The sequence below is a fragment of the Diceros bicornis genome, chromosome 19 (assembly GCF_020826845.1).
Source record: "Diceros bicornis minor isolate mBicDic1 chromosome 19, mDicBic1.mat.cur, whole genome shotgun sequence".
Taxonomy (NCBI): domain Eukaryota; kingdom Metazoa; phylum Chordata; class Mammalia; order Perissodactyla; family Rhinocerotidae; genus Diceros; species Diceros bicornis.
In genome coordinates this window covers 26,160,151-26,173,401 of record NC_080758.1, presented here as the reverse complement: position 1 = coordinate 26,173,401, position 13,251 = coordinate 26,160,151, and the positions used below count along the sequence as shown (strand labels likewise).

At 39.1% G+C, this 13,251-nt stretch overlaps 1 protein-coding gene across 12 annotated transcripts in view; it reads left to right on the top strand.

Annotated features, from left to right (window-relative positions):
* CBFA2T2 (CBFA2/RUNX1 partner transcriptional co-repressor 2) overlaps positions 1-13,251 on the top strand; it is a 166,136-nt gene that overhangs the window by 113,307 nt on the left and 39,578 nt on the right. For all 12 annotated transcript variants that reach the window (XR_009222916.1, XM_058562912.1, XM_058562913.1 and 9 more), the window contains 2 exons: positions 4,015-4,158; positions 8,557-8,798. Coding sequence is in view for 11 of the 12 variants with exons in the window: in XM_058562903.1 (XP_058418886.1) it covers positions 4,015-4,158; positions 8,557-8,798 (386 nt within the window). In the remaining variant the exon portion in view is untranslated. The remainder of the gene's footprint in view (positions 1-4,014; positions 4,159-8,556; positions 8,799-13,251) is intronic.

Below are 13,251 nucleotides of genomic sequence, written 5' to 3'. Positions count from 1 at the left end.
ACACTTCCTCCTTGCAGCCCAGGGAGTTTCCCTTCTCTCCAGTTGTTTCTGAGTAGCTCTTCCCCTCACATAATTGCATTTTTTTAATCTCATATTTATACCTCTTCTGTTTATTGTTCCTTTGTCAGCCTCAAAGTAATTTTTAAAAACTTTAAAGAGAAAGCAGTTTCTAGTGATTTGTAAATGCCCTCGTTTGTGGGCAATTTATCATAGGCTTCTTTTCAAGTAGCTCTTGCCTGGGATGTTTGTGTTTAAGTGCTGTTCCTTTCTCTTAGAGCTACAGAATAGTTCTGCTCTTTAGTTTCATGTTCGATTCTTCCAGTGCCTGTGTGGAGAAACAATAGCACTGCTATCACACAGAGAACTGTTGTTACTTTGTTCTCTCCTTCATCAGTTTTCTATCTTCATGACATCCTTAGCATATTGCACAATGAAGAAGTAAAATCATTATTTAGGTGTACTTTTCCGTGTTTGCTCCTCTTCTTTAGCTCAAGTGGTTTGGCTTTATGTGGTGAGGTGTTGAAGCATCAGTGATTTTGGAAATGCATGTGGTCATATGTTCGAGTTTTTTTTTTTAATCTGTATATATCCAAATACTCATAATAACCAAAGCATAAACTCATAGAGTGAATAAATAGTTCCTTTGAATCTTAGAATCCATGTTTAGAGTCGAGTTGAACCTTTATGACAAAACTAAACGTTGTTTTGACTTTCTAGGAATGAAGACTTTATGTCTCTTTGATAGTCTGAGCAATCGTGTATATGGACTCAAGTCACACTTGAGAGAAAGGAACTTCTTCTCCTTGAACTTTATCTAAGGTTCTCTGGAATTGAAAGGAGCTTAAGCTATGGTTGGTTCTTTCAAGGAATCCAGCTAGAATATAAAACATGAACATCAGTTTCATAAAAATTGAGAAATGAAGTCACTCTATCAGTGATGACGTAAAGGCATGTCGTAGCCACCAAGCAGAGGGTTAAAATGCCTACTTTGGAGTGTACCCCTTATCTGCCATCTGAGCATCTGCTGAATTTGTCAGATTATAAACCACTTGGATAGATCTCTCATACCATGAAGTGCATTCATGCCACCCAGCCTCCAACAAAAATACCACCTTACGTTGTACTTGGTGCTTTTGCGACTGTTAATTCTTGGATCGTTCCATGCAATATCTCTGAGGTTAGATAGATTAATTGTTGATGGTATACTCATTTTCCATGGGAAACAAATATAACTTGGACATGGTCACATGGCTAGTTAAGTGGTAAATCCAGAACTTGACGCTAGGCTTCCTAGTTTCTAATCAGTACTGTTTACTGAGTACAACCTTCTTTAACCTAGCACTAATCTAGGCATTGCTCTGATCCTTACATCTTTCCTGCCAGGTAGGTCTTATTATCTCTCATTTTACATATGTTGAAAGTGAGGCCCAAAATTAAAAAAAAAAAAAAAAGAAAGAAAGTGAGGCCCAGAAAGGTGAAATGATTTGATAAAATTCATGTAGGTTGTGAGCAACAGAATAAGAATTCACCAAATCCCTCAGTCTCCATACCCATGCTTTTTCTACTAGACAATGTTATTGAAACATGAGGAATAACACTAGTGTTGCAGATTTGTGAGTAGTGGCATGCACAAGCGATGGGTAGTTTTTTTGTGTGTGTGTGTGTGAGGAAGATCAACCCTGAGCTAACATCTGCCAATCCTTCTCTTTTTTTGCTGAGGAAGACTGGCCCTGAGCTAACATCCGTGTGGATCTTCCTCCACTTTATATGAGACACCGCCACAGCATGGCCAGACAAGCAGTGCGTGGGTGCGCACCCTGTCTCCGAACCCAGGGCCACCAGCAGCAGAGCGCGTGCACTTAACCGCTATGCCACGGGGCCAGCCCCAGCGATGGGTAGTTTTAATCTGTAAACAGTACTCTGAAAGCTAGGTTTTACCCAGTATCTAAGCTTTCAGTTAGTATACAATTCAGTGTTCTACAGTTGGCCTGCTCTGAGTATTTCATTCTGCCAAGTGCTGAATGTTAAAACACATCTCATTGCTAAGCCCTCCTCAGGCCTTTGGCGCCCTTACCATAAAGACAGGTGGTCTGAAGAAAGGCTCCCTCTAGGTTGTTGCGCACTATACATAACACACAACAGTGCGAGACAACTGTCAGTTTCCTTCCTTCCCTTCTCCTCCCACCCTCCAGAAAGCTGGGCCCCAGATGGAAGAGCTGGAAACGTGTCAACTGTTCTCTGAAGGACGTTGAGAAACTACTATCAAGAAGAAAAAGGCAAACGCAACAGCTCATTAGTCCGCTAAGCAGACAGGACTATCATCAATTTCACAAAGAAAATGTCCTGGACAGTGAGATGGGATGGGCTGACAGAGTGTTGCCCACATGGCTCTCAGAGAGCTGCACATTTTTGTCAGGGGATTTGTAACTTGGAGGCATTGCTTCCTTGATTGACTTTCTGTATTCATTATATCTCTTCTCCAAATGTGGCCATTGCAAACTGAAGCATAAAAATAATATTTGGGGATGTTTTCCTCATTAGAAGGTACCCATGAATGTGCGAAGATGTGCCTTGTTGCCAGCGTCATGAATGCTCTTGTATGTATTGTGTTTATAGCTATGATCTCACAGAAATCTTTGATTTAACATTCTCATTTAAGCGTTTGGTGTCCATTTCTTGTACTTTAAATTGAATTCAGCAGTTATTGGAGGATAAATACATGGTACTTAAGTGAAAAGCTTGGACTTAACTGAGAGGAACATAGCTAGCTCAATTTAAAGGTGGTTACGGTAGCCCTGGCCTTGTTAGTAACTAAGTATATAACAAGTTCCCTTTAATGGGGAAAAATAACTTTTTTGAAGATATTAGAATTTTGTCAAGTCTTATTCCTCAGTATCAAGTCGTATTCATATTGCCTCACAATTCTAACATCATTAAGTTTAATCTATCAAATTTCTCTTTCTGGAATTCATTACTGTCTAGTGTTATCGAATAGCTACTTATGAGTTGTCCCCCTGGGTAAAGTAGCGTGTGCTTAGTGTAGAATCAGCCCTACTTTTCATCATTTTGGACACCAGACATCATAAATAGCATTTACGTGCCCAGTGTCAAAGATGTTGAATTTACCTTTGTTTTTTTCCTACTTAGTTGATACGTATAAAAATTAGTACTTCATCATTCCTAGTAATTTATACACAACTGCTTATGATTCTATTTCCAGGCCATGCAGTTGACACCTACTGGTCTAGATGGTCCCTCATTAGGTTTTTTCCCCTATTAATTTGATACATTTATAAAGAGAAGTCAAGAAAGAATGCAGTTGAGATAAGCTGAATTTATAACCTGGTTTCTTCCTTTCTCAGCCACTGTTCTCACTGTTAACTTTCAGGTCATGTCACCCCTTGACCTTGTTCCTTGTTTTAGTTTCCTGGGACTGCTGTAACAAAATTTCACAAACTAGATGGCTTGAGACAACAATATTTTCTCATAATTCAGGAGGGCAGAAGACTAAAATCAAGGTGTCAACAGGGTTGATTCCTTCTTGGGGCCTCAGAGGAAGAATCTATTCCATACCTCCTAGCTTCTGGTGGTCGCTGACAATCCTTGCCATTCCTTGGCCTGTAGATGCATCACTCCAATTCTCTGCCTCCATCGTCACATTGTGTTCTCTCTGTGTGACTCTGCCTGTCTTCAAGTAGTCTTCCCTCTGTACGTGTCTCTTCAGCTCGTCTTATGAGGGTATCATTCATATTGTCTTTAGAGCCCACCCAGATAATCTAGGATGATCTCCTCTCAAGATCCCTAACTACATCTTCAAAGACCCTTTTTCCAAATAAGGAAACATTCACAGTGCAAGGGATTAATAACTTTTTGGGTGCCACCATTCAGCCTATTAAACTAAGCATCTTCTTAACTTCTCAATTCTCTAGGAAAATATATTGGTATTTCAAATTATTGTCACATTTTTATTATCTTGTGGAAAACTCTGACCTTCATTCCTTTGATTCTCTACAGTTGGTCCTGAGAAAAGAGTACCAGCAATGCCTGGATCGCCTGTGGAAGTGAAGATACAGTCAAGATCCTCACCTCCCACCATGCCACCCCTCCCACCAATAAATCCCGGAGGACCCAGGCCAGTGTCATTTACTCCTACAGCATGTGAGACCTCTTAATTACTTGAATCTGTGGTTCAGAGTGATATTTGGATCTGATTGACTGCTGTTAAGCCTTCTGTATATATTAGTCAACATTTTAAACATATATATATACACACACACACACATATATGTATGTATGTATATTTGGTTATTTCTTACTTTTATACATTGCTTTTGCCCTCTGAGAATAGTACTGAGCTAATTTAGGCTTTTGGAAATTTAGTGGTCTAAATATTTTGTTTTTGTACTCTTTGGCTGGTAACTTTTAATTTCTTTGTCTCTAAAATAATGAATTTAAATTATTATATTAATTTATAGGGATCAAAGTAGTTTCATAAAATTACCAAACTTCTTCTAAAAGTGTTCCAGGACTGAAATGGTAAGTCTCTTTACAAAAGACAATGATTATTGTATTAGTTTGCTAGGGCTGCCATAACAAAATACCACAAACTAGGTAGCTTAAACAACAGAAATTCATTTCTTCACCGTTCTGGAGGATGGAAGTCCAAGATCAAGGTGTCAGCAGGTTTGGTTTCTTTTGAGGCCTCTCTCCTTGGCTTGCAGATGGCTGTCTTCTTGCTATATCCTCCCATGTCTTTGCCTCTGTGCATACTCGTCCCTGTTGTCCCTTCCTCGTCTTATAAGGACAGCAGTCCTATTGGATTAGGGGCCACCCATATGACCTCATTTAACTTTTAAAGGCCCTGTCTCCAGATAGTCACATTCTGAGGTACTGAGTGCTGTGGACAGTGTCTGCAGGGTGGGGGCGTTGGTTAGAACTTCAACATAGGAATTTGTGGGGAACACAATTAGGTCCATAAAAATTATATGAACCAATAAATATATAATAAGGTGGTCAACTTTACTAGTCATCAAGGAAATGCAAACTAAACCCAATATAATACCATATACATCCATAAGAATGTTCAAAATGAAAAAGAATATCAACTTTTGGTGAGCATGTGTGGAGCAACCTGAACGCTCATACACTGAGTATGAGAAAATTGTTTGACGGTATCTGTTACCCTATAACTCAGCAATTTTAGTTCTACATATATACCAAAAAAACCCTCAATTTAAAACCTAGACTTATATTCATACATACATATATATGTCTAGATTTTAATTTGAGTTCTTCTGCCTCTCCATGCCCATGCTACCTTCGTTCACATTGACTCTTTTATAGATTTCTTGCCTCATAAAACAGAAGACACTTGCTACTTTTGGAGTACCCACAGTGTGTCAGAGTACTGTGCTAGGTGCTGTATGCATTTCCTTATTTAAACACCATCATACAAGCTTACACACTATCTTTGCTAACATTTATATTTTCTGTGCTTATTATTTTATTTATTTATTTATTTTTGTGTGAAGAAGATCAGCCCTGAGCTAACATCTGATGCCAATCCTCCTCTTTTTTTGCTGAGGAAGACTGGCCCTAGGCTAACATCCATGCCCATCTTCCTCCACTTTATGTAGGACGCCGCCACAGCATGGCCTGACAAGCAGTGCGTCGGTGCGTGCCCGGGATCCGAACCGGCAAACCCCAGGCCACCACAGCAGAGCGCACGCACTTAACTGCTTGTGCCATCGGGCTGGCCCCATGTGCTTATTATTTTAAAAGGCAAGAGAAGAGAGTCTAAGAGGTACAGCTTTAGTAGAAGGTTTAATTATTTTCCCAAAACATTTGAAATTGAGTGAGTGGCAACTGCAGCAGTCTGAGACAAAGTGAATGAAATGAAGTTTGATATCCTTTTTCTTAAATTCTATTTTCCGTCTCCCAAAGTTATACATCCTTAGATATAGGTACTGTCTTGAAATGAAACATTTAAACCCAGACTATCATTCAGATTTCAAGATACAGACAATAGGGATATGTATATATAAATTCAGCCCTTTTTACCTCCATATTTGACTAGTTGGGGGTAGATAAGTTTTATTTTGGAAAAGGTGATGATACGCTTTCACTGAAGAGACTGTGAAAAAGCCTGTCTGAGTGTCAGGGTGGCTGAAAGCACAGGAATGTATTATTTTCATGGCTTGCTTCAAAGAGGCCAGCCCTCCAATGGCAGTTGACCCTTCTGTGAACACAAAGAAATGGCAGACCATTGCCACTCATTTTCTGGATTGCTGATGCTGTGTGTTGAGCTTTCCTTTCTAGTAGCTCCAGTGATCTTTTTTAATGGAAGACACAGAAGAGAATTCACCCTCTTTTACTCAGCCTGTTAGTCTTTTATGCAGTGAATCATTTGGCGGCATTTTCCGGAACACTTATACTTTGCTGGCTAATGAACAAAGCCAACGTATATACAGTATACACAGTTTACAAAACTTAGTTAATTATGGTATACACAGATTTGTAAGTTAGTGTTCATCAAGAAGTGCACAACCTATTAAGGCAGTGCAAGTACAGAAAGAAGTAAATATAATTTGCTAAGTAACATAGTGGAACATAATGTTACATACATATGGAACAAATGTAACATACTTTATGATATATGTAAAGTAACATAGTGGAAGTATCTATAGGCAGCCCAGGGAAGAGTCATTAAATCTACTAGGTTTACCTTAACGTGGAGCAGCAGAGTCTGTCAAAGAATGCTTCTTAATATGCTTCAGGTGATATATGCTTCAGGTGATTTCTGAGCTATATAGGATGAAGAAGAGTTTGCCAGATCAAATTTGAATAAGGGTCAGTCAAGAAGTAAGAGTAGTGATGGTGGACCAACTATGACTGACTTGGAGGAAGAAGAAGGGAAGTGGAAGATTTTTCGTGATTAATGAGTTGGCATTAAGCAAAATATAAGTAAATATAATTTTCTAAGTTAGGTAAAGATTAGATGATTGGGCTCTTTAAATTTGGCTTAAGTCTTGGCTTAAATTGTTTCTTATGTTTTTAGACAACAGTTTTACCTTCTTGGATTTTCAAGCCGGGGTATGATTAAGTGAAAATCTATTGACACTTAGGCGCTAGGTAATTTTATTTCACTGTTCAGTAAAGAAGGAGATTTTTTCTTAATGCTGCCAAGAACTTAGCTCTAGGGTTGTGTTCCAAATTAAAACAAGCAAGAAATCACTAAGAACAATGGGAAAATAGGAAAACTGTAATTAATCACATGTATTATAATTTGATCAGAAATCTAGAATGGGAGTATCCTGTATGGTGTCTAAAAAATGCTTTATTGAATGACGAAGAATTTGGCAGTATTAATCTAACACTGTCAGGGCAGAGAGAAACTGATTCTGATGGATATGAATATTCTGAATGGTCAAAGAGATATGTATCTTATTTCAGGAATAGGTCATTAAACCTATAGCCTAGAAAAAACATTTCTTCCATTAACATAACTTTCTGTTTTCTGGTTGTCTTATCCACATGCTACATTCTAATTGACTGCGTAACTTCTTTGGGACCCTAAGATTGGGAAGGAGATGTGACATAAAAGATGGGCATGAATGTCCAGTCGTTGGAAATACTTATTCTCCCAGGCTCATTTCATGCATTACCTGTTGCAGGAAGTCTTAAAGCTACCTACCCCTGCCCATGGCACAAGCAGAGTTAGATTTCCCTTCTCTGTGCTCTTATAGTACTCTGTACCTTCCTTTTTAACGCTTCTATGTTATTCTGTTGTCATTTTTTGTTCTGACAGTCTAACTATATAGCAATCTCATTGAGGACAGAAACAGCGTCTTGTGTACTCTTTTTATTTATTTATTTTTGCTGAGGAAGATTCACGCTGAGCTAATATCTGTTGCCGATCTTCCTCTTTTTTTTTGCTTGAGGAACATTAGCCCTCAGCCAACATCTTTGCCAGTCTTCCTCTATTTTGTATGTGGGTTGCCGCCATGGCGTGGCTGACGAGTGGTGTAGGTCCACGCCTGGGATCCGAACCTGGAAACCCGGGGCACCAAAGTGGAGTGCCCCAAACTCAATCACTACACCATGGGGCCGGTCCCTTGTGTAGTCTTTTAACATGTGCTTTACAAAATTCAAATGAATAAATGAAGGAGAGGGCCGGCCCCGTGGCTTAGCGGTTAAGTGCATGTGCTCCGCTACTGGTGGCCCAGGTTCGGATCCCAGGCGCACACCGACGCACCGCTTCTCCGGCCATGCTGAGGCCGCGTCCCACATACAGCAACTAGAAGGATGTGCAACTATGACATACAACTATCTACTGGGGCTTTGGGGACAAAAAAAGGAGGAGGATTGGCAATAGATGTTAGCTCAGAGCTGGTCCTCCTCAGCAAAAAAAGAGGAGGATTAGCGTGGATGTTAGCTCAGGGCTGATCTTCCTCACAAAAAATAAAAAAAATGAAGGAGAATGCAAACCAGAAGAAATTAACAAAGATCCTTGTGTTTTGCACTTAAACTGAGTCTTTCGTTTTGGCTTTCTTTTAGTAAGCAATGGCATCAACCATTCTCCCCCTACCCTGAACGGTGCCCCCTCACCACCACAGAGATTCAGCAATGGTCCTGCCTCTTCCACATCATCTGCACTAACAAATCAACAATTGCCAGCCACTTGTGGTGCTCGGCAGCTCAGCAAGTTGAAACGCTTCCTCACCACTCTGCAACAGTTTGGCAATGACATCTCACCTGAGATTGGGGAGAAGGTGCGGACTCTTGTTCTAGCACTGGTGGTAAGTACAGCATCGCTGTTGACAACTGCCTGAGTATGTGTCTTAGAACCGAAGCCAGCAGCAGAGAAGTTGTACATCTTTCTGCTCATTCCCAAACCTATAGCAATGTGGCAAAATCTGCACACTAGATTAGTTATGTAACTTGTATAAAACTGTTGAATTGTGGATTTCAATTGTGGATAACAATGTTTATCAAAGAAACGAAACTATAATGTTTACCTTATTGTTTCTTATAGTGTTGATTTAATTCCAATAAGCAGCTTTGAATTTGTCTTAAAATTGAGTTTCAGCAGGCCACTGAGGTTCAACCACGTTAATGCAAGGTTTTGTTACTTAATATATTCAGTGTGTCATGCATTGTTTCCAAACCAGAGAGGAAAGAAAAGCAGCAAGTTTAATTTTCAAAATAATAATTTGTAAAATTATAAGTTTCATGGTCTAAGTAAATAGTATCAAAGGGATTACATTCTTCAGCTCCTCATGCAAATACAGTTTCTTTAGAATTTTGAAGGTACACATAATTTTTCTTTCTATACTGAGCGTGGTGACACCTGTGGTATAAGGGAGTGATTTTCTGACATTGACAGCTAGGTGGGGTTTGACTCGCAGTATATATAAGGGAAGTACTGCCAGTTCCCAATGTTTGTCAATCAAATTCTTCAAGATTTACCTCCTGTAAAAGCACCCCATGCTCCTGTGTGTTAGCCTCTATACGAGAGAAAGACGAATCACAGTACTAAACCTTAACGTTGCCGTCCTCAAAGTGTAATCAGGGACCCCTGGGATTCCCCCAGACCCTTTCAGGAAGTCTAGGAGGTCAAAAGTATTTTCATAATAATACTAAGATGTTACTTACCTTTTCACTCTTATTTTCTCATGAGTGTACAGTGGAATTTTCTAGAGGCCGAGTGATATAGGATGGTGCAACAGATTAAATGCAGAAGCTGATAGGAGAACCCACTTGTCTTTTATTAAGCTAGATATCAAAGAGATTTGCAAAACTGTAACACCACTGCCATTCTTCTTACTACGTTTTTTGGGAAAATATAGTTACTTGGAAAGGGATTAATAATAAATATTTTTCAAATTCTAAGTTTTAATTTCTGATATGGTCATTATTGATAGGTGTAACCCACATAAATTTAATAGATTTTTCAGTCTAGTGTGGACGAAACAACTTTTGTGCAAGGCAATGTACAATAAATGACTTTTGCATCGTTTGAGATTCAGTCCTTGTTTTGTGTAGCTGTAGGTTATTCATTTTCATTGCTATATGGTGTTTAATTGTAGGAATGTACCACAATTTATACTTTTTGCTTCTGATGGACATTTGAGTTGTTTGCATTTTGAGGCAGAGTTGGGGGCCCAACACCACCCCCACATTCTGAGATTCGCTAGAAGAATTCACAGGACTTGGCGTATAGTTGTGCTCACAACTAAGATTTATTACAGAGGCATAATAAGGATACATGACTAGATCACACAGAGCTCACTCTTCCCCCAGCAATGAAAATGCAGCACGGAAGCCTATTAGAGACCCAGTGAATGCCCAAGGATTTTACTGGCGTCTGGGCACATGGGCACTCTTTGCCTAGCACCTACCAAAATTCCAGACTCCCAGAAGGAAAACTAATGTTCAGCATAAACCATCTTGTTTGCAAAAACAGTCTAGACACAGTGAGCCACCCTCATCAGTTAGGGAAAGATGTTTTGTTTTTGTTTTGGAAAAAAGTATTTATTGGTCCAATTTTACACTACTATGGAAAAGTCTTACTGGATCTAGACTAATAAAATTGTCTTTAAATGTCAAAATGAGTTGGAACATAATTAGAAGCAAAGCAGACATCAGAATGCAGAATGTTGTGCAAATTCCATCACCAAATTACTTTGAGTCTAAGCTTAAAGATAGTTTCAAGAGTAAAAGAAAAAAATGACAAACTTTATTTGCCAAAAAAAAAAAATCTTTTCCTAGCTATGAAAAAAGTATATGTAGATGTAGCCCATCGTCTCTTAAAAGGCCATGCTTGGGTTAACTTTTCTTTTTCTTCCAGTCGTTTTTATTATGACATCATTAGCAGGTGTTAAAATACACATAACATAAAATTTACTGTTAAGTGTTTGATTCAATGGTATTAAGTATATCCGTTGTGCAACTATCACCACTATCCACCTCCAGAACTCTGTTCGTCTTGCAAAACTGAAACTCTGTACCATTAAAGAATAATTCCCCATTCCCTTCTGCCCTCAGCTTCTGTCAACCATCATTCTACTTGACTACTCTAGTTACGTCATGTAAGTGGAGTCATACAGTATTTGTCTTTTTGTGGCTGGCATATTTCACTTAGCATAATATACTCAAGGTTCATCCATGTTGTAGCATGTGTCAGAATTTTCTACCTTTTTATGACGAATATTTTGCTTATCTATCCATCCGTTGATGAACACTTGAGGTGTGTTTCCACCTTTTTGGTTAGGGAAAGTTTTATATCAGCAAAACTGTTTTATATCAGGAAACTGTTCATCAGCCGAGTTCCTAAACGCCAGCCAATGGTCCAGCCTTGCAAGCCAGCTTTTCTAAGGTTAACAGTTTTAGACCTGCTATGTTAACTCTTTTCTGTACAGAGGCCATTACAAATAATGTTGCTGTGAGCATTCTTACACATGATACATGTGTGCAAGCACTGCACCAAACAATGGAATTGGGATTTCATAGGGTATGCATGCGTACAAATTTAGTATATAAGGCCAGATGGTTTTCCCAAGTGTTATACTAATTTATACTCTCACGTACTGGGATTTTCATTAAGATCAGTATCTTAGTCCATTCGGGCTGTTATAACAGATACCATAGATTGGGTGGCTTATAAACAAGAAACATTTATCTCGCAACTCTAGGGGCTAGTAAGTCCAAGATCAAGGTGCCGGCAGATTCAGTGCCTGGTGAGAGCCCACTTCCTGGTTCATAGATGGTCATCTTCTCACTGTGTCCTCACAGGGCAAAAGGGGCAAGGGAGCTCTCTGGGGTCTCATTTTTATAAGGGCATTAATGCCATTTATAAGGGCACTAATGCCATTCATAAGGGCTCTGCCCTCATGACCTAATCACCTCCCAAAGACCCCACCTCCAAATACCAACATATTGGGGATTAGTTTTCAACATCTGAATTTTGAGGGGTTACAAACATTCAGTCTATAGCAATTGGTGTTGAAACTGTAAATATATTTGGAAAAGATACAGAAAAAAGTGTTTGTTAAGTTTAACACTCATTCATTATTTAAAAAAAAAAAACTTAGGAAACCAGTTATAGCAGTAACTTCCTTAATCTGATGACAGTTACATATACATGTTAAACAAAACCTATAGCAAGCCTCATACTTAATGGTGAAATTTTGAAAGCTCTCTCTAATATTAGGAGCCAGATAAAGATGATTCTGAGGGCCAACCCAGTGGCATAGTGGTTAAGTTCGTGTGCTCCACTTCGGTGGCCCAGGGTTCGCGCGTTCAGATCCCCGGTGTGGACCTACACACTGCTCTAAGCCATGCTGTGGCAGCGTCCCACATACAAGAAAAATAAAATAGAGGAAGATTGGCACAGATGGTAGTTTAGGGCCAATCTTCCTCACTAAAAAACAAAACAAAAAAAAACATGTTTCTTCTATGCAATGTAATCCTGACCATTCTAGCCTAGCAAATAAGATATAAGGGTTGGAGAGAGAGAAATAAAACTGCTCTTATTCACAGATAAAATGATTGTCTTGTGTGTGTTGCATTTGAACTTACCACTCAGTTCTTTTTTCTTTTTCTTTGGGTTTTGCTACCATCTTCTTGAAAACTTTGTCTAATTTGGAGGAGAATGAACATCTTTAGATTGTTATATTTCTCTTTCAAGAAAGCCTTAATTAGTCTTCTACTTATGAAAAGGATGGTTAAGATTTTGGTGGGCATATATAAGTGGAACAGTCCTTCCATATGGAGGAGACATTGTTAGCCAACTCAGAAAGGGCCACACAGTTAGGTAGTTGGAGTTTAGTTCCCCTATGTGCATTCCGTGTTTCTGGTATATAGGAGATAAAGTGCTGGTAGTCCCTAACTATACCAGGGAGCAAGCCTGGCCAATTTCCACTGCAAGGTAAAGGGAAATGCTTTGTACTCCACCCACTTATTTGGGTGGAGTATTTGGAGAATACACATTTGGGAGGGTAGTTTGGCAGTGTTTCAGGTACCTTACACTAGGCAGTTCCTTTGACTCACCAATTTCTCCTTGAAATTCATCCGAAGAAAATAATAAACAGTGTACACCAAGATAATCAGTTTACATTATTTATAATGCCAAAAAAAATGAAACCAGCTATATGTTCTAGAAAAGCTTCAGTAAGTTACAATACATCAGTTTAATGGAATATGATGTAGTCATTAAAGATCAGGTGTGGTTCAGAGGTAGAACAGAAAGGC